Source organism: Esox lucius, chromosome 15 (assembly GCF_011004845.1).
Source record: "Esox lucius isolate fEsoLuc1 chromosome 15, fEsoLuc1.pri, whole genome shotgun sequence".
Lineage (NCBI taxonomy): Eukaryota > Metazoa > Chordata > Actinopteri > Esociformes > Esocidae > Esox > Esox lucius.
In genome coordinates, this window is record NC_047583.1 from 16,456,602 (window position 1) to 16,479,006 (window position 22,405).

At 41.2% G+C, this 22,405-nt stretch overlaps 1 protein-coding gene across 3 annotated transcripts; it reads left to right on the plus strand.

The window, feature by feature from the left end:
* The first annotated feature begins 562 nt into the window (after positions 1-562).
* hif1aa (hypoxia inducible factor 1 subunit alpha a) lies at positions 563-21,748 on the plus strand. 3 transcript variants are annotated; one of them, XM_010878819.4, is made up of 14 exons: positions 563-955; positions 15,349-15,539; positions 16,501-16,664; positions 16,786-16,870; positions 17,135-17,450; positions 17,701-17,807; positions 17,988-18,135; positions 18,234-18,535; positions 18,801-18,988; positions 19,093-19,215; positions 19,376-19,650; positions 19,752-19,839; positions 19,958-20,063; positions 20,180-21,748. In XM_010878819.4, the coding sequence occupies exons 1-14, from the start codon at positions 924-926 to the stop codon at positions 20,341-20,343; spliced, it is 2,289 nt and encodes a 762-aa protein (XP_010877121.2). In that variant the 5' UTR covers positions 563-923; the 3' UTR covers positions 20,344-21,748.
* The last annotated feature ends 657 nt before the right edge of the window (positions 21,749-22,405 follow it).

Here is a 22,405-nt window from a genome sequence, read left to right on the forward strand (position 1 = left end):
GTGACTTTTAATGAGGCCTGGTCTGAATAGCTAGATATGTCTAAACTGCCATTATACACTACATGTCTGTCTTATTGCTCTGGGCAGTATCTCTGCATTGGAGGACTGCATATCAGTTAGTTTTCTGTCCTGTCTGATGGTTGATCTCAAGAGGACTATTAAAACTGTCTAGATAATTGAATCTAACCAACACTCTAAATTACTAGGTTAAAACTGATTAATTCATTTTTGGGGATATTTTATTCTCTAGAATGCTTGTCTCATTTTATTGTCCTGTCATGGTTGAATCAACAAGGCAAATACATCTGCTGCTTTCTTGGCAGCGATAAAAAAATAAAATAATAATAATATAATAAAACATGAAGTTAAACAAACTCCTCTGCTCAGAAAACACATATGCACGTTTCCAGACAGCAAAAGTGATACTTAAACTGATCATAACGTATTAAAACTGCCAACGCATCCTTAGGGTGTGCGCGCCTCCGGTGGAGTAACATGTGATTGTGCGCGCCTCCGGTGGAGTAACGTGATCGTGCGCGTTCCCAGACTAGTTCGCTCCGCCCAGTAAAGGGATAAGCAGCTGATCAACTAACTGCTAGCAAAGCTAACTAGCTACTACAACATTGTTCTACGCAACCACTCCAGCGTGGCATCTCACACCGTTTCGAAGGAATTAAAAACCATTCTTCTGCACTCATGTTTTGACTTTCGGCGATGGAGGCTTGACCTCTCCGAATTATATTGATAAACAACTATTTTTAAAACACAATTTAAGGACTTGGTTATTTATAGAAGCTACGTGGATTTTTAGCTAGTTTTGTACGGGCCCGTCACACGGTTTGATAGCTAGCGTTAGCTACAGGAGGCTGATTGTTCGAGTCGTCTTGGCTCAGGGTTTTACAGAAGAAGCCGGTCGTCCTGAAATGGACACAGGAGTTGTCCCAGAAAAGAAAAGGTATGGTAGCTTCAAAATTACTAGCTATCTAGGTACATAACTGTTATCAGTTATTTTATCTTTTCCATACATAATATAATGCACCTATCGTATCTAGCTAGATTGGTAGTTTATTCGAAGTTATAGGATTTATTAACGTCGTTAGATTTGACGCGTTTGCGTGGTTACTACCTAACGATAAAGCTACGAAGCTAGCTAAGACTAGCTAACGGGAGTCAGATAACGTTAGCTCGCTACTGTAACAAAACAAGAATACTGCATGAGTTTTTTTAAACTAAATTGGACAACATTAGTTTGTTGATCGTAAGCCAAACTAACGAGTTACATGTTTATAAATAGTTATAATTCTCGGTATAAGCGCAAGTCAGCTAGCTACCGTCCGACTGTCAGTGTGTAATGTCAAGAGGTCGAGTTCACACTTAAGTAAATTAAATCTGTATTGCTGAAATACAGCATTATACTAGCATGATTTACATTTTATTAACTTGTAATTAGTTTCAGCTTTCAGCTTTTATCCTGGCGAAAATGCACTCCGTGAACGCGGAAACACCGTGAAGTGAGACTGTAGGCAATTGAGGACAAGTGTTACCCTTCAAATACAGTTCCGATAGGCCTCTGATTATGAGAAGTGTAACAACGACTACGCAAAGACACTAACTGTAGTTATTTTTACGTTTGTTTTGTTTGTTTAGCACCTGTCGTAGATTTAGCTAGCGTTATCATTGTACTCAACTGTTGGTCTAAGCGCTAAAGGGATAGTTCGACCTAGATTCGTATTTGGGTGAATTTCCGCTTACTCTGAGTTGGTTTTGAAGGCTGGTGGAGTCACTTCCCAAGTCGTTATTCACCTCTGTCCCAGCCTTGAATTTACATTATTAGCATCATCCAAATTCATGAATTGAATCTGTGCTTCCCGAGCCATAAACTTAATTCGTAATGCTTTTATATATTTGGTGGAAATCGGGAGCATTAGGGGTCTCGACATGCACATTATACAAGACATATAAAGATGTTAAAATATTGGTTTAGGTAAAAGCTGGAATCCATAACAATGGGAAGAGTTGTAGTTAGGGGTCATGGTAGCCATACCATAAGTCTTTACAGGAAAAAATTATACATGGATTGTTGAAATACCGTTCTGATAAATGTGTTAATTTAGAAATTACCTTTTCTATAATTATAATAGGCTATAGCAGTCCCATAGCTGTTCTGTATGGCTGGTATTCTCTCTTTTTAATGGCAATATTGGCCGTAATTTTAGTCTAGCATAAACTCTGGGCTATAGTAGATAGCCTAGTGTGCTTATTATCCTTTAGGAGTAATAAACTTCACCCTTCCAATATTTTTCTTAGAGTAGTCTTTTGTTTATAATTTTCATAAGCCATCTTAGATAATATTTTGTGCTAGGAGTGCTACTGCTTGATGAGGCTACTTTGTGGTGGGTTCACGGGTAATGTATTCAAGAGCTGATTTAGTCAGCTAGCTCATAGTTAACATTTGCAGAAACAGAAAGTTTGAATAGTATGATCCGTTATAGCTGACAAATCACTATAGCACTGATCTTAAAGATTCCATTGAGCCCCTGTCTTGTTGACCACTTTGTCCTTTTTGTTCATATTAAAATGTTTGACCATGAATCTGAGCTTTTGTTTTGAGATGCTCATCATGAGTGCTTAAATTTGATTTGAATGGCAAGGACGGGCAAGAAAGAAGTCTATTGTAATTTGGTGTAGCCAGTTGTCACTACAAGTTCAATGTCAATTTTATTGCTTAAAATAATATTACCAGTTTGTGTTTGTCTTAATCTTTTAGAGGATATTGTGGTTTCACTCTGCCCACAGGTTATTTCTCAAAACAGAAAGCAAAACCCTCAAAGTATCAAGGTTATTTTAATGTCATAGTACTCTGAAGTGTTTACCAGTCTACACAGATGGCTGTGGTCTTTTTTTTTTTTTTTTTTTAGTGTCTTAATCCATAAGTGCCTGACGTCAGTAGAAGTTCCCGGCATCAAGTGTACGTGTGGCAATTCACTGAGTGCAATGAAAGGCGTTTTATTGGCATCTTTTGTGTATATTGGCCATATTAAGGAAGAAGTCAGTATGTGTAATAAAATGCATTTTTTTATGTTTTGTGTGTGTGCGCAAGTGGGTCTGTAGGTCTTCAATGATTTGTTGTATTTCTGCACATCTGTGGTCTTTGCTATATTTTCTGTCACAGAAGTAGGGGTTACCTAAATCATGTTATGTGCATATGCTGTAGCAACAGGATTGACTTATTACACAAGCTTTTTTTTACAAAATAGTATCAAACCACAGTCTGTGTATTTGCCTGAGATGTATTTGGTTTTTAAGTTTTTTTTTCCCGGAGGCATCAGAATATTTTAATTAATCACTGCTCCATTGTAAATGGGTTGGGATAGTCTTATAGTCGTTTTTAAATGCTTTGTTTGGCCATTGCTCTACTGTCCACTTTTTAGTCTAAATATGCTTATGTGACAGATGAAGCAAGGTTTTCTGTAAGTCACTCAAGTGACAGATCAACCCTAAAAATCCATATAAAAATAGGTTTGTCTGTATTATTCAGTCAGGCAGTGGCGTTAAAATAGCATAAACAATGGCTTGTATAGTACTGAATGGGGCATCTGTCTTTTGACCCACCTCAACCTATTTGCATGAGAAAATTACAAGAGGGAAAAGCCTAACATTGTAGTACAAATGTGCTTGTGAAGCCTATTCTATAACCGCAAGCCAAATGACATGCAGTGCTGGTAGCCATGTCCATGTTTAGGGTTATGTAATGGTGGTCTCTATTAGCCTTTGTTTTCACATCAAAGGTTTGGTTTTCATCCCATATTTGTGGTCCTGTTGATGATCAAGACAATGCTTTGTCTTGCGTTTTAGAGAGAGGAATCTAATGTGAAGGGGTTGCAACATTTAAAGCAGTAGTGAGAGATTCCTTGCGAGTGTAATGGTTAGCTTTGCTAGGACCGTGCTGTGGGTCAATCAGATAGACCTGTAGGTAATTTCTAACCTCAAAACCCAAGTTACAGGTATTTTTACAATGTGTGTCCCGAAATGTATTTAAAACATATTGAGACAGTAGATTTTGCTTTGTCAGAAAATGTCCCTCTTAGGGCTGCCATTTCTTATGTAGTGTACACTACCTTGTTGCGCCCTCCCAAAGGAGTGGTAAAATTTAGCCTGATCCGACTAATCCCTTGTTAGTTTACTCCAGTCAGCCGAGCAGTTCCCAGGCCTCAACCTGGAGAGCATCTTTGGTATTAAATGTAACGGACTGTTGGCATCATATGTGCTGCTGCAGCAACTGGGTGATTCCATCGTGTCGGCATTAATCAACATCCCTGTGGCATATTCGTGGCATCTTGTAGAGTCTATGCCCTGAGGTATTCAAACAGGTATGTGGGCAAGGAGTTTTGACTAGTAGTAGTAGTTCCTCATAATCTGGTCACCTAGTTGATATTTTATAGTGGCTACTTTTAGTAGCTAGCACCTAACGTTGCCCCTTAATACTCCTGAACACTGGACACTAAGGGACTTATGTTGCTGTGTGCACATTCAGGCCCAACTCGGTCTTGGCTTGTCTCTTTGTTCTTGCCAATGTTGACTGAGAAATAAATTAAGTAAAGCTCAATGCTTTCTCATACCCCGTCTTAAAAGGCTGTAAGCTCTGCATGATACTGTTGGACCCCATACATCCTCTTCACTTGGAGTTTGAGTTACCCATCTCAGGGCAATGGTGTACTGTACCAGGGTACAAAATGAATGGTGGCAGGCAATTTTTTGGCCAAGTCGAAATAAAGCGTCTGAATATTTAACACCACCGGGAGGACCTGCGGATTGTTCAGCTGATGACTTTGAATTTGGTCTGTGTGCGGGTGTGTGTAGTTAGTGTACAGGTTAATCATTGGTCCCACACACCTTTTAGATCTATTTACTAAGTATTATAATACACGTGTATATGATTCTTTTTATGTATTCCCAGTGTTATAAAAATGTCCCTACTGGAGCATTAAAGGTATTATCTTGGTGTGCCATTGTCTGCCATTTAAAGAGAGCTGGACAGTTGGGGTCTGTAACAAATTAGTAGTGGTTGTTTTTAAAGTTTATAAAAGAATAGTTGTGCATACAATGCATCGAATGGAACTATGTTTATACTCTTTTATTAGGAATTCTATGTAGTTTTTTGTTCCTCCTTAAACCAGGAACATTAAGATGGCTTTTTAGACAATTCCTGTCTCTTTGCTTAAGCCATATTTTTCCATCTCAGACCTTACCTGGCTCCAAAATATTAATATTATTAATAATAAAAGATTTTATTTGATCTTTGTGGCAATTTCTAAATGAGTGAATTCTCAGATTTTTGTTACAGTTCTCAAAATGTTTCTCTAATGGTTTACTAAATTCAGAAGCTCACTTTGTCAGACAGCTCTGTAAGACCCTTGGTCATTGCCAGGTAACTAAGTAAACAGTTGGCTACATGTCTTTGATGAGTTGACATCTGAGCCTTTACTGTACCTCACCCTGTTTTTTTCTTTTTTTCTCAATGGTTCAGTTTTTGGGCTTTTGGGTTGTCTATCTGTCAGAAAGTAACAATACACAAATGACTTAACACTTGCACCGCCAAGCCTTTCAAACGAATATTAACAGCCAGCGCCAAAGGCCGTTTTTCATAAAATAACCTACATTATCAACCAGTCTGCGACGATCAGAGGATATCTGCATGAATAGGTGTACATAGGCCTAAAGCATGATTTCTTGATTTCAAAGCTAATGCATAGATCTAGTCTCCTAGATTACTGGCTTATAAGATTTGTCTATAGGTGACATTAATAAGTTATCGAAAAACCGAGAGATATTATTAGAAAAAGAAGAGGACCAAAACAAATGGGCTATGTGAACTTTTCAGGTCTCTCCTGTGGGTTGTAGTGGGGCTTTTGACTTGATTTCCACTCTAATGCATAGCTCTAGTTGTAAATAATATATTGGTGTTTTGTTTTGTGAATAATAATTTGGTGTAATACATTTGTAGAATATTAATCTTCAGTAAAATATGCTGAGAAAAATTCAGAGACATAATAGGATGTGTGCGATTTAGTTTCTCTTTCTCTCCTAATATAAAAACAGTAGCGTGTAATATCTTTGTTGAATTGATAATTGGTGACTGGTAAACAATATCCTTGGTGTTTCGTGAATAATCATTTAGCATAATACATTTGTATATTAACATTTTAGATTTACATTTGATGAATTGGCCTAAACAATAAGTGTAAACACTGGCATTTTGCCCTAAAGTCCAGAATTGTTTCTGTCAAGTGGCCCAGCTCTCACTTTGTGCCAAGCCCCAGACTTCAGGGCTTTGTGCGGGGTTTGCTTGTTGATGCATTGCGGGTTGACACATTACGTGCTGCGACAACGCAGCATGTTGTACTATTCGAATAGCGATGTGTCATTTGCTTAGTCTTTAGGCTTCTTGTAATGGTTTTCATCCGATCTAACAGATCCCTGATAAAATAAAATAAAGCAACAGTACAGGGAGGCAAAGACTCCCAAAGAGTTGGCGCAAACCCAAGTTGGTATGATACCATTGACTCAATAGGAAAAGAGTGCTGAGACCGAGACGTAGCCTGCAGAACCTATAATAACACAAAATGACCTCAGTATTCTCCTGTACCCTTCTTTTAAAGTAGTTATTTTTGACAAAATACTTAACCTACATATTGAATACACTGGTTTACAGTTGCAGTGTCACAAGTGCAGGTGGAGAAGGAGCTGGTTGCAGGAGTTTGTGGAAGAAATTAGTTTTATTACTCAAGTTTAAACGCCTTATTATAAACACACTGAGCATGGTGTTGTTTATTTTACTAACAGAATTTTTTCCCCTAATTGGACAACCAAATTGCGTTGATAGTTTACTCCTCCCTCCCCACCTGAGCACCTCTGTAAGTCCTTGGTACCAAATGTATAGTCGTAACAGGAAAGTCTAGAGCCAACATTAACATAAATCTCTGGTGTTGCCCTGGTACCGGTGTAAAACACCAGTGGAAATAGGGCATGGATAGAGGGGCTGGGTGAACTTACCCACTAGCTCAACTTACCCCACTCTCCCCCACCAAGGAATAACAACCAAGAACTTCTGTGTTCACATTCTGTCTTGACTAATCTGAATTCTGCATGCTTCCTGTTAAGAGATGTTTAGCAACACAGTTCAGTGCCAGTGAAATGTCAGTTTATAATTATTGGCGCCTGTCGCTGCTTTCCAGTCAATTCGGTTCCAGTTATCCCATCCCTTATGCGAGGCTGGCTTTCCTCCTTGGCTTATTTTGTGAACTCTAATTTTACCTGCATTATTTATGTATAGAGAGAGGTGGAGATGGAGAGGTAGATATGCAATTGTGCTCAAGTTTGCATACCCTGGTAGAAATTGTGTAATTTTGACATTGATTTTGATAATGTGACTGATCATGCAAAAAGTCTCTTATTTAAGGGTAGTGATCATATGAAGCCATTTATTATAACATAGTTCTTTGGCTCCTTTTTAAATCACAATGATAACAGAAATCACCCAAATGGCCCTGATCAAAAGTTTACATATCCTTGAATGTTTAGCCTTGATACAGACACACAAGGTGACACACACATGTGAAAATTGCTTTTTAAGGGGAATTTCCCACACCTGTGGCTTTTTAAATTGCAATTAATGTTTTTGTATAGTCAATGAGTTTGTTAGCTCTCACGTGTATGCACTGAGCGGGTTAGATACTGAGCCATGGGGAGCAGAAAAGAACTGTCAAAATACTTGCGTAACAAGGTTATAGAACTTTAAAAGATGGAAAAAGAATATAAAAAGATCCAAAGCTTTGCAAATGCCAGTCAGTGCAGTTCAATCACTCATTAAGAAGTGGAAAATTCAGGGATCTCTTGATACCAAGCCAAGATCAGGTAGACCAAGAAAGATTTCAGCCAGAACTACCAGAAGAATTGTTTGGGATATAAAGAAAAACCCACAGGTAACCTCAGGAGAAATACAGGCTGCTCTGGAAAAAGACGGTGTGATTGCTTCAAGGGGCGCAATATGATGATACTTGAACAAAAATGAGCTGCATGGTTGAGCTGTCAGAAAGAAGCCTTTACTGCGCCAATGCCACAAAAAATCCTGCTCACAATATGCCCGACCTCACCTTGACACGCCTCACATCTTCTGGCACACTGTAATTTGGAGTGACGAGACAAAAATAGAGCTTTATAGTTACAACCATAAGCACTGTTTGGAGAGGGGTCAACAAGGCCTATAATGAACAGAATACAATCCCCACTGTGAATCGTGGGACACTCGTGGACTTTCCAGCACGACAATGACCCTAAGCACTAGGCCGAGTTGACCCTCCAGTGGTTACAGCAGTGAAGGTTCTGGAGTGGCCATAAGTCTCCTGACCTTAATATTATCTAGCCAGATCTCAAACGTGCGTGACCTGGAGGCATTTTGCCGAGATGAATAGGCTGCTATACCAACTGCAATAATTCGGGGCCTCATAGACAACTATTACCAAAGACTGCACGCTGTCATTGATGCTAAAGGGGGCAATACACAGTATTAAGAACTAAGGTTATGCAGACTTTTGAACACGGTTCAGTAAAACATTTTCATTGTTGCCATTTTTTATGATTGTGCCATTCTGTTATGACCTACAGTTGAATATGAGTCCCATATGAAATAAAATAAGTTTTGCCTGCTCACTCATATTGTCTTTACAAATGGTACATATATTGCCAATTCTCCAAGGGTATATATTCAGATCCGGAAAAAATTAAGAGACCCCTGCACCTTTTTCTTTCCTTTCCAAAAAAAAAATATATAATGGCAGCTACAGACCCGGATGACAAACTGCCAATTCCTCCCTTTTCTACTATGGCATACACTATGAAAACTGCAAAGAAGCGAAAGAAGACTTCGACTAGTTCTCAATAGCTAGCAACCAGCTACCTTAAGCTAATGTTAGCAAGGCTAAGAATAACGTTTTACTGAATAAATTTGAACTATTGCAGCTTTAACTGCAGTGGCAATGGGCAAAGTTTATTCTTACATAAATTAAAAGAAATGTTATGTTCTGCCTGTGTTTTCCACTGTACCTATATCATACCGAACCATGATATATACCGTTACATCCCTAGTATTTACTAGTTTTAAAAAGACACCTCATTGGTCCTCAACTGGTAGCTTCATTAAATAGTACCTGTAAAACACCACTCTCTCAACGTCAACAGTGAAGCAGCGACTCCGGAATGCTGGCCTTCTGTGCAGAGATGCAAAGAAAAAGCCATATCTCTGTCTGGCCAATGAAAAGAGAAAAGATTAGGATAGGCAAAACAACACAGACACTGGACGGAGGAAGTTTGGAAAAAAGTGTTATGGGCAGACAAATCTGGGATTGAGGTGTTTGGATCACAAAGAAGAATAGTTGTGGGATGCAGATCCAATGAAAAGATGCTTGAGGAGTGCTCGATGCCGTCTGTCAAGAATAGTGGAGGCAATGTGATGGTCTGGGGGTGTTTTGTTGGTGGTGTAGTGGGAGATTTGTACAGGGTAAAACAGATTTTCAAGATGGAAGGCAATCACTCCATTTTGCAGTACCATGCCATACCATTTGGATGGCGCTTGATTGGAGCCAGTTTCCTTCTAGAACAGGACAATGACCCAAAGCACAGCTCCAAACCTAAATGGGGAGGAAGCAGTCAGCTGGTATTCTGTCTATAATGGAGTGGCCAGCACAGTCACTGGAACTCAACCTGGTTGTGCTGTTGTGGGAGCAGGTTGACCGTATGATACATAAGTGCCCATGAAGCCAAAACTTGTGGGAGGTGGTTCAGGAAGCTTGGGGTGAAATATTTTTCCTCAACAAATTGACTGCTAGAATGCTGAAGGTCTGCAAGGATGTAATTGCTGCAAATGGCGGGTTCTTAGACGAAAGCAAAGTTTGAAGGACACTATTTCAATAAAAAATATATATATTCCTAACCTTGTCCTTGCTATTTTTCTCATTCAACTAATTACATGTATGTTTTCATGAAAAACAAGAACATTGCTAAGTGACCCCAACTTTTGAACGGTAGTGTGTAAGGGAACCCTAACCCAAAAATCAGTACTTGAATATTAGCATATTCTACAGACTGCAACTTCGTATGCACAGCTTCTAAACATTTTGAGCTCATTCCTAGTAAGGCTTTAGGCGTTGATTAGCCAAAGCCCAACCTCCAGTTGCTGGCATCAACTAATATGGCTTAGAGCACAGAGCCTGTTTTTTGCAAGTTGACATTATAGCAGTTGAGATGGTGTGAATTAAATGTGCACAGCAAGTGCTGGCGGGAGCTTGGTTTCAACAACGCCGGCCTACATTGAATTGACATGTTAAAAATGTCAGGAGTAAAATGTCTGGTGACGTTCATGGTTTCTGGGCACTGGATGGAGTCATAGAAAATATAGCCATATCGGTTTAGAAACTGACATGGAACTTGCCGGTCATTAAACAGTACCCTGTGGTCCTCAGTACACTGATATTTGGAGTTTTTTATTTTCCAAACAACAAATTATAGAAAGCAAATTTGGGAAATTGTTAGGACAGGCTAGGTTCTTGGGCAATTACTGAATTCCAAATGCACAATTTTATACTTGTTTAGACAATTGGATTTTTATATATAGCCTATCCTTCGTACACAGCCTGTTGACCAATAGAATGGCAGAATTACTCTAAGCCTTATTTTAGTTACTTAGGCCTACATATAATTTGTCTAATAGGTGCCATAAAGTTAACTACCAGTGTTTATCGTTGTTTACCAGCCTTTCCATTTTATTTATCGTTGCCCTCTAATGTTATTAAAATATTACTTATTTTTTATTGACCGACATAGTTTAAGAAACATTTTGATTGCCCTACTTGGCGTTAGTGTTATAAAGTACAATGTTATGAATGTTATTTAACATTTTTGGTAATTGATTAGTCCAGCATAGCCTAAATATTAATCAAGTGAAAACTCATGAGAAATAATTGTCACATTTTCACAAATATTAAATCCATAAGCCTAGTAGCTCCCAGTAACTCTTGTTTAAAATGAAATTTAAATAAAATATAACATTGGTGCGGCTTCGCAATGACGAAATATGACTTAGAAATGCTGCCAGGTAGGAAAAGGGGTACAATTGTAGTTACTATGCTTTACACATTGTGATCAACACATTTCTAAAAACCCATTTAATTTCTGTGGTATAATATGCACGGTGCATATTATCCCAAAGTTTCATGGTGCTTTCAAGACAAGAAACTCTTTGGAAAAGATTCTGGGTCAAATGACGTTGGCTGTCTTCCGGTTGGTCTTAGCTCTAAAATGTTTCCCAAGATTCTTAATCAGAAAACTGTTTATAACTATTTTTCAGGTCTGACCTAGTTTACATTTTTTATTTATTTATTTTAGTTCCTAGGTCTCTTTAAATTGAAATCACACCAATATTACCTACATTTTAAAGAAAACATTTTTCACAAGTCAAAATCCTTCACAGTTTTAGGTATGGTTGGTACCCCTACTCCCCCCCCAAATGTTTATTTCATTATTAGACTCTTCAAACATCAATAGGCTACTTATGTTAGCACTTGTAAGAACCATGCAATTACTACTGCATCCATTCTGCTTTAGTGTGGTCTCTCATCACGACCTATTGATTCCTCACGCCAGTTGATGAACCTGGGGTGAGAGTGGTTGTGCACTAGATAGCCATGAAAGGCTCATTTCTAGTGCAGCTTGTTTCCTGGGAAAATAGGAGTGAGGTTGTCGTCATTTTGGGGAAAATATGTGTAATGTTAGTTACACTGGCAGCCAGCCACAACAGTGTGCTTGTTCCAGCATGCTGGTAAGAAGGCTACCAGTCACACCACGGGTGAAAGACTACAGTAGTTATGTCTTTTTGATTTAACTTTTTCTTGAGCTAGCAAACTCACGGTTTGCAAACAAAGCCATAGGTGCACGTTAACACGCTTTTAAGACCACATTTAAACGGGATCAGTCACTTTAATCTGGTTCATAGAAATACTTGCCAGTTTAATGAAAATCATGATTCTCATAGTTCATGATATTTAGCTGGCCTTTTAGCAATAACATTATTGAATTGGATTAGTATGGTGCCATTCTATCAATAGTAGTAGGCTACTCAACGTGTGTAACATAATGAGTGGGAGACTGCTCAGTGGTTGGAAGGTATTTCTCTGGACTTTGGCCAGTGGCCTGCGTCGAAGGGTTGGAAGTGTTATGCTGAACTGGTTGCATAACACCAGGATCAGCTTTCAAACACTGATTCCATAGCCAGACAGTCAGGGCATCATGTGATCTGGGAGAGCTTATTGAGAAGTGTAAATGTTTGGTCCCCACTGAGTGAGTTCGTGACCTGCGAAGTTGGTCTGTCAGCTTTGATGCAGAGGAACAGTCCGACTGAAGGTCTTCAGGCTGAATCCATGGATGTGTCCGCAGGCATCCACATGATGCAGAACCTGCAGTCACTGGCCAAAATTATTTGGTTGCAAAGCTAACTTCAATCCAGGCTTTATTACAGAATGTAGCCTAGAGAACATGTAGCCTACATTGAGGTGGATAACCTTTGCTGCTGCTGTTAACTTTTAACACTGACTTATTTCTGTACTCTACAAATATTGGAAAATGTGCAACTCTATATGGGCAAGTAGTAAATTATATAAAACATAGTAAATTACATTACCTGATGCATTTTCCTGATTTACACATGGCCCCAAATAACATTGTTACTGGAACTCAATAGCAGATCAATTACAATTATGTTTCAGGTTTCGATGGGCTTTCAAATGGATGTCTTTGTTCTGCACACTTATTTTCATCTACACAGCTTTCTCGAATTTCTCTGGGGTTTTTTGTACTTGATGTAAGGTTGTTCCTGATCCTGCAGTAAATATATCTATAGGCCAAAACAAACAGCAATCCAGCATTCATTTTTCTTTAAACAACTATTACTATCTTCAGCCAGTCTTTGCCATGTCTTGCAAAAAAATACATTAGCAATCAGAGCATGTTTGCATGTTTATTGCCGAATTACGTAAGCTGGGCCGGCCAAGAAGAGCGAATGTCTCTTACTGAATGACTGACTGACTACCCCTTGTAGCATAGAGTTTACAGACGCGGACTGCCATGTGAGTGATTGGTGTTCTATCCATTTCATGGACAGAAAGTATGCATTAGGATTTGTTCAGGATTGACAAAAACTTCAGTAGCCATGTTATAGTAAGTAGCCAATGCTTTCAATTTCCTCGTAATTCACATAGCGTAGTGGTTAGCTGTTATGTCAACTGTTATTGTGTAGACAATCATCTACAGTAATATTTGTACCTGAGTACACGAAGTACACGTTATTTCAGCAAACATTTAATGGCTGAGTTAAAAGTTGCATTCCCGCTGTTTAAATAGCGTAATCAGTAAGGACTCATAGAAAACCACAGATCAAAAACCAGGCAGGGATGACAACATTCAACGCCTCTAATCGCGGCCTGCCTGAACTAGGCTTGTCTGGTTCCTTTTCTACTTTTTTAATGGTAGGCAAGTTTAAAGGAACCATATGTAGGATTGTGGCCAAAACTGGTACTGCAATCACTTTAAAAATACTGTAGAGCAGTGTATCCCCTCCCCCCTGACTCGAGGTTGCCAGACAAGCTGCAGGATTGGGCAGAAACGTAGGCTGCTTCTACGAGCTTCCAATGGCAAGTGACGATGAGTCGTACACAGTAAGTTTTTTTTCTCTGTTAATTATGTTTATGCTTAATTAACAGAGATATTTTGCGAAGTAATTATGTATTGCAAAAATGTACTTCTTGTCATTCGTCAAATATAATCGTCAAGATGTATGCTCGTATGTGACAGTACATTGTTAGAACAGTAGCTGTTAGTCTAACTTGTAACGTTAGGTATCTGTCATTAACGTAAGTACAAGCACAAGCCTATGTCACTATGTCTCACTTTTAAATGACAATATCCTGGCCAGACTACTGTTGTCAGTGATATAAGTATTTGAAATGAACATGATTTATTAATGTCTAGTGACAGATCAGGGCCATTTTATGATTAATTGAAATAGATTTCTTACATACGGTAACATCAAACCACATGGTACGTTATTTAGAGTGGGCATCAGGTTGTGGGGGGAAAAGGTGACATTTTCCTTTAAGCCCAGAACTCCGTCTCAGTCTCTGGAATGCATTGTCTTCATTTTGTGATGTCTACAATCTCTATGCTTCAATACATCTGGAACAGAAAGAGTTTTCATGCATGGTTTCATACATGGGCAGTCTTTGTGGGCATGGTCTGGAAATATTTCTGGTATCTCAGATGATTCTGGCAGTTCTCACAAAACTTAATTAGGAGATTTGATTAATGACCTATAAGGACCAAAGCAACATTTATAAATCAAAGCTGCTACTAACAAATATATTTTAAGGTAATAATTATAAATCAAAATAACTATATGCTAACATGGAACAGGAAAACTTGAGGTAATCCTCGGAAATAAGCATGAGCCAAATCTGGCCAAATGAAGGCAATGTTATGCAGTCATAAGTAGATTGAAGATCATGCCTGGTTTATCATATCTCATATGACTGACCTCATATACATTTTTTACTTTGCTTTCAATAAATGAAATATAGCATGCTTGTCGGTAGGTTGTCTAAAAAGTTCAACTGCATAGCTAAAATGTATCATGTTTTGTTACCTTAGTGGAGAATCACATGGTAGCCTATTTTTGTGGAAAACTGATCTTTGTAATTGTGCCTCTGAATGACAGACACCTGGCCATTTCATGGTATGTTATTTTCCCCCTGGCTCAGAACTCTTCTTTTCTTCCTATAATGGTTGGTGTTGTGAACTGTCCACTTTTTAATAGCACACCTTTCATCTAGTATGTTTAGCTTATATTTAATGTTAGTGTTTGTATCCAGAAAAGGCCTCTCTCAGGCTCTGCCCTTGTCCCTCTGTAGAGGACGGCAGTACATGTCAACAGGAAGTGGAGTGGCTTCTGTGCACCAAGGGAAGATCCCACAAAACCAAGCCCCTTCTCCCAGCCAATCATTCCATGGGAGCTTTTTGTCAGCAGCCAATAAGACGGCAGACTGACGGAGCATATGTAAATGAGACAGCTAGAATGACAGGTTGTTGCAGACCCTAGGTCGGTAACTTCCCCCTCTGTCTGGCCAGGGGCCGAGTGAGCGCTATGACAGAGCAGGCAGACGGCAATGATGCAAGCCCTGGCGGTGTGTGTGTGCTTGTTGTGGACTCTGACGTGTCTCCTGTTGACTCCCCATTGTGGCGCAGCAGGGTGAGTTCGGAGCGGAGGAAGGAGAAGTCCCGGGATGCAGCGCGATGCCGGAGAGGGAAGGAGTCTGAGGTGTTCTATGAGCTGGCCCAGGAGCTCCCTCTTCCCCACAGCATCACCTCCAACCTGGACAAGGCCTCCATCATGAGACTGGCCATCAGCTACCTGCGCATGAGGAATCTGCTGAGCACAGGTGCGTTCCCCTGGGTGGGCAGGAAGGTTTCTGTTAGAATGGAACTGGCAGCTTTTGGCCGATAACTTCTTTTGAAAGCTGATTAAATAAAATAGTGGCCAGACAAGCTTAACATACACACTGATTTGACTGTTCAGCACTGTTCTCACTTTTTGGGCAGCCTTGCATTCATCTGCCTGCTTCGGAGTATGCCTATAGTGAAAAGCATATAGGGAAAACGCGTTTTATTATTGTAGTGAACGTAGGTGAAGGTGATTGTGTTGAACCTGCTGTCATTAAGGCCATTAGGTCAAACAGGAGTCACTCAACAACAATTATTCACTCAAGCCAGTAGATAATTTGCAAACTACCAGCCCATTTACATTTTTAATGAAACCTGTCAGAAAAGGAAAGAAAAATTAAAAAGACAATGGTGTTAATGCAGGAAGGAGGATAAGGCACATGAAGGGCAAGCATCCATGCAGAAGAGGGATAACAACATTGTCCTACTTTACTCCAACTTCAAAGGGCTGTTTTTTATTCTGTTGGGATAAATTACCATGATTAAAATGTGATTTTTTTTTTTTAATTCTGAGCACAGTGGCAACAGAGAATTTCTCACATATACCATGTATTGAAATGCTTTTGTGTGTTTCTGTTCAGTGCCCAACAAGCATGTCTTGCTGGTAACAAAATATCCTATCTTCTCATGTCATGTGTCTCCCTAGGAACATAAACTGGTGGAACAAGCAGATGCGCCTTTATTTCTGGGGGAAATATGACGCATTTGTAGCCACCGGGAGTCAATATTGGAATGGAATTCAATGAAAGTCAATGGCTCAGGGTGGAAAGAAACACATGAAAGCACCATTTTAACTATATTTTGGGAAGGTCTGTGGTTGAAATGTGACTCTGCCGTCTCTTTCCATTCCCTGCCATGCTGTCCCTTCTGTCATAACACCTGTCTTTCCTCTGCCTACAGATGAAGGGGCGGTCGAGAAGGAGGAGCAGGAGGAGAGTGAGCTGGACTCCCAGTTCAATGGCTCCTATCTGAAGGCTCTGGAGGGCTTCGTCATGGTGCTGTCTGAGGACGGGGACATGATCTATCTCTCTGAGAACGTCAACAAGTGCTTGGGTCTTGCACAGGTGGGTCCGCCGCTCAGGACTGGCTAGGGTGGCCTGCTGAAGAATGCACTTCTGTATGCTGTTGTTCCCTTGGCTTGAACACGTTCTTTGTTAAACTTCCTTTCTCTGTGTCCGTTCGTAGTTTGACCTGACTGGACTTAGTGTGTTTGAATACGCACACCCCTGTGACCACGAGGAGCTGAGGGAGATGCTGGTTTACAGAACAGGTGAGACACCCACATGACCGTTCTATGGGGGATACCCTGCTACTCACAGCACTCAGGAATGTTAGTGGAACAAGTTGATTGGGAGCGGATTTCAGCTGCACAGCTGTTAGGTCTAGTTATTCCCACTGGAGCCCTGAGGTCAGGCTGTCTGTTCCAATCACATTCCCCCTTGCTTCACTGGCACGCTGCTGCTAAATCACACAGACACTAAATGTTAAATTTTTTTAACATCAGTCTCACTCCTTACCTTGTCTGTCGACACAGGGACGTCGAAAAAGTCCAAGGAACCTAACACCGACCGTAGCTTCTTCCTGCGGATGAAGTGTACCCTCACCAGCCGGGGGCGCACGGTCAATGTCAAGTCGGCCACCTGGAAGGTTCTCCACTGCTCAGGCCATGTGCGGGTGCATGAGGCCCCGGCTGAGCAGGGCTCCTGTGGGCACAAGGAGGTTCCTGTCCCCTACCTGGTGCTGGTGTGTGATCCCATCCCACACCCCTCCAACATCGAGGCGCCGCTGGACACCAAGACCTTCCTCAGCCGCCACACTCTGAACATGAAGTTCACGTACTGTGATGAGAGGTGGGCCCGAGACCCAGCACTCCTATGACTGCTGCACTGGCATGACATCTGAATATGGATTCACAATGTTTTGTAACGAGGACTGCTGTTGGGAAAATGTTTTCTGCCTTGAAATGTAAAACAATTTGATATAATGAGGATAGTGGGTCCTCCTGAAAGTGGCACCAGAGTGCCACCTGGTGTTAAATCTGTTGTATGGCCCTCTGGGAACCGCTTGAATGACCATGTCACCCATTTCTGTGTTGTCCAGGATCACTGAGCTGATGGGCTATAATCCGGAGGACCTGTTAAACCGCTCGGTTTATGAGTACTACCACGCCCTGGACTCAGACCACCTCACCAAGACTCATCACAACTGTAAGCATCCCCACCACAACATGACAAAACAAAGGTATTCAACTTCAAGCAGAATAATTAGTCCCAGTCTATGTGCAGAGCTTGACCATAGGGGTCAGTACATGATACCATGTTGAAGTAGCTACTGGCCGCCTCTTTCATGTTCCTTTTTTCAGCGGCCGCTTCTTTCTTTGTCTTCAGTGTTTACGAAAGGTCAGGTGAGCACAGGCCAGTACCGCATGTTGGCCAAGAGAGGAGGCTTTGTGTGGCTGGAGACTCAGGCCACTGTCATCTACAACAACAAGAACTCCCAGCCCCAGTGTGTTGTGTGTGTCAACTATGTGCTCAGGTATGTTTCAGGAATGCAGTGGGTTTCAGAATGTTCAAAGCCAGGGGGCCGGAGAAAGACATGCCGTGTTAACTCTTCTTGATTCCTGTCCGCTGCAGTGGCATTGAGGAGGAGAAGCTGGTCTTGTCTCTGGAGCAGATTGAGGATATGAGGCCTGTGAAGAAGGAGCGGATCGAGGAGGAAGAGGTGGAGGAGGAGAGCTCTGAGGCAGAAATGTCCCCTGTGCCCCTAAAGGAGGAGCTGAGCCCAGAGCTGGATGTTATCAAGCTGTTCACCCAGGCCATGGAGAAGGAGCCTGTGACCAGCCTGTACGACAGACTGAAGGCAGAACCAGAGGCCCTCACTGTTCTGGCCCCTGCTGCAGGAGACACCATCATCTCTCTGGACTTCAGCAGCCCTGGTCAGTAACCAATGGGCTGTGAACCAATGAAATGTTTTTTTTCCAAAATGTGTATAAGAGTGTACACTTTAGAAGTTATCACAAAACATTATTTGCTGCCTAGTGTCACCCTCTGATCTAGTCACTGACTTCTTTTTGTACAACATCCATCATTGTAACATCATCTAAACCTCTACATTGGAAGGATTGTCACACTGAAATATGTAGTGAACAGAAGTGTCAGTTGGGAGGGCGTCTGAACCCAAACTCTTCCCTGTCCTTGCAGACTCTGATGTCCTCCTGAAGGAGGTGCCTCTCTACAACGATGTGATGCTGCCCTCTACTAGTGACAAGCTGGCGCTGCCTCTCTCACTGCTCCCCCCCAGTGAGCAGCCCCTGGCCCCCCTCTGCTCAGTGGACACCAAGGCTGGTCCAGACTCCTCCAGCAACCCGGTCAGCCACACCTCCTCTGAGGTGAGCAGGGATACCATGTACTAACAGACGTCTAGGAAATCACTGGGCAGCTGCTTTGTTTTAAAATCCTTACGTTTCTATGAGTAATATAATGTTCTCCACAGCCTGATGGCCCACTGGACTTCTGTTTCCCAATGGACTCTGACATCAACTCAGCATTCAAACTGGACCTAGTTGAGAGCCTGTTTGCCATTGACACAGAGCCCAAGACTCCTTTCTCCTCACAGGTGTGTACCTGTCAATTTTAAGACGTTCTACGTAATGCCTCTAGGTGTGGGTGGATTGTTTTGATCCTCTTGTAAGTAGGATCAAGTTAAACATTTTGTGGGCAGCGATGTCATTGACTAAGACCTAATCCATGGAGATGCATTGTGATTTCCTCTGTAGGCCATGGAGGACCTAGACCTGGAGATGTTGGCTCCATACATCCCCATGGATGACGACTTCCAGCTGCGCACCCTGTCCCCAGAGGAGCCCCTGACGTGTGGCCCAGCCCAGCCCCCAGACAGCTCCCCCCACTGCTCTCCTCTGCGCCTGACCAAGGAGGTCCACAACTACCCCGGCTCCCCCTTCAGCGCCCCAAGCAGCCAGACGACTTCCCCTGCCCCAGCAGCCTTAGAGGCAGATGACAGCCGTCGCTCTGCCTCCTTACTCACCAAAACGTAAGACAAACCATGGGCCCTCCTCCTGACATACCCCCTCCTCAAGGCCTGAGCATATAATTTTCTGCCTGTGCTGACATCAACGTGTGTTTCTGCTCCAGGGCGCCTCAAGAGATATCACTCAGCAAATTGGTCACCCAGAATGCACAGCGCAAGAGGAAGTTATCTCTGTCTCAAGCTTTCGGAATAGTATGTTTTTATTACCATTTAAATATATTTTTTTCATATACATTTTTACAAAGGAAACCGATTCTCTTTGACAACATTTGGCACACTGGAGCTAATTTGAATGTGTTCTGTTCCACAGGGGGCACCACTCCAGGACCCTCCTGACTTGGGTAAGAAGCAGAAGGTGTGTGACCGTGGAAGCTCTGAGGGAACCTCCAACCGGACCGTACTGCTCCTGCCTACAGGTAGATAGTCCTGGAAGACACAACAGCCAAAGCCTTGCATTCTGTTTGTGTAGCTGTTCCATGTCATTTACATGAAGCCGCTACACTAATTATCTATATATTCTTGTTTCTCTTAGACCTGGCAAGCCGTCTTCTTGGCATCTCCTCAGAGGGCAGCGGCTCGCCCTTCACCCTTCCCCAACTGACCCGGTATGACTGTGAGGTCAACGCCCCCGTGGCGGGTCGCCAGCACCTGTTGCAGGGCGAGGAGCTTTTGCGTGCCCTGGACCAAGTCAACTGAGTCAGCACTTAGCCTGCCCCCTGCTGGACCAGACCAGACACTACACTTCTCCTCCATCACTCCGTCCCTACCCGCTGTCCCTTTATTTATGTCTCTATAATATCTATCAGTTTGGTCTTATAGTTTGGCTGCCATCTGCATCCACCAAGTGATCTCTGCAGCATTCCACCTTGATGAACCTAGCATCTTTACTGAGTTGGTGTAGGGGAGGTGGTATTGTTTGCAGGTAAAGGCACCAAATTGGTTCTTTCTTGGGAGTCTTTCAGACAGACATGTATGGTGCCTCCATGGATGACTGTTGTAATGGGTCTCCATGGGAAACGGCAGCGCTACTGCCAGCATTGTATTGTAAGCTTCAGTCGCACAATTTATATTTTCATAAAAAGAAAAAGATTACCAGCAATATATATATATATATATTAAAGTAACTGCCCATGGAAAATATATTCATTTTTAGTCCATCTTTTGTTAACACATTCCCAAACTATGTTGCTGACTTGTCCTATACTCATATTGATGGACAAAGCATATATTTGAGGGAAGAAAACCACCCCAAACTTGTATCTCAAACAGATCTTTTAAATGACCTGGACAACCAGTGGTCTAGAAAAGGATGAGGGGGTTAATTAGCAGTCTACTCGCATGAATATGACTTTAATGCCTAATGACCGGCATATGCCCACACCATTCCTACAAAGAAATGCTGCTTTTTAATACACAACACATTTGAAAAGATAACTACTTTGGTCATATTGTAAGTTTTTATAGGTCATATTTCAAAGACATCTGGAAACACTGGGCAGTTACTTTAAGCCTTTTTAAAAGATTTTCAACCATTTTCTTTTACTTTTCCTCTGTTTTCGTATGTGGTAAATAACAATAGTCTTTGGTCCAGAAGATTGAGTTTAATGTTTAAATCTAAAATATTTTTGATGTTATGTCCCCATTACTGGTTACCAGTATTTTAGGCCTATGCATTTAATGTGTAGTCATTTAGTACCAGTCACTTTATTACATTAAGTGTGTGTTTGTTGCTGTGCATAGACCAGGGGAACGTTCAGAGATTACTTTGAAGCCTTGTCATAAGTAGTAAATACTTAAAAATGAAATACATGTTAGAGGTATCTAAATCCAATGTTTGTTTTGAATCATGGAGAAATGGCTTAATTTGATCAATTGGTCAATATTTTGTTGACAGATTCAGACGGTTCATTTAGATTAATGTGGTGTGTACTTTTTCACCATCATATTTTATCTATATAATTATCCTGTCATTAGTCAAATGTGTAGTTCTTGCATACCTGTTTTTTCAGTTTTGGTCCAGATACTGCAGTGTTGGGTCTCATTCATGCTTCCTGTTGCTGTCTTAACATAAAATTGCTCCATAAAGTTTTTTGCCATGGTTTCTTTTTTCCCCTAATTATCCTAACTCATGTGATCGTCGAATACATTGTATTAGACAAACAGTTTATATTTTACTAGTAATTGAATTAAAACTGCATGATAACAGATTAATCCACTGATCAAATGACCCTTTCAGCTAGGAAGAGTTTCACTATCTACCCAAGTTTAGCCATTGTCTCATTGCCTAATGTTCTTTAAGCCTTCTGGTGTGGTTGCTGTTGCCTTTGAGGCAGGATCATCCAGCACACCTGAAAGGTACATCTTAAGATGTATTTTTTTTTTTTTGTGAACAATAATCGTTTAGTGTTAGACCAGCAGTACACAGAAGCACTGCATAGTGGTGTAAACACACCTCAAAGTAAATAAAAAGTATCCTAGATAGTAACTGTATGTGATTGCCTTAGACCAGTTAGTGTTACATTTTAACTCAACTGGCTTTGCCAATAGATTTCTAGTATACAGATTTCATTAAACATTAACAATCAGACACAATACAGTTCTTAAAAGGGACTAAAGAAGTTTTCTTGCCAGCTGTTGTACTCCCTCCTGTATTCCTTGTTCACGCATAAATGTGTGGCCACACAGCTCCAATGCCATCCTTAAATTCATGGATGACACCAACATCCTGGGTCTCGTCTGCGAGACTAAAGAGATTGTG

Coding starts and splice junctions, on each gene's coding strand:
- hif1aa (XM_010878819.4), top strand. CDS start 924: ATGGACACAGGAGTTGTCCCAGAAAAGAAAAG. Junction 17,451..17,700: donor TTCACGTACTGTGATGAGAG/GTGGGCCCGAGA, acceptor TGTGTTGTCCAG/GATCACTGAGCTGATGGGCT. Junction 19,651..19,751: donor GCCTCCTTACTCACCAAAAC/GTAAGACAAACC, acceptor TTTCTGCTCCAG/GGCGCCTCAAGAGATATCAC.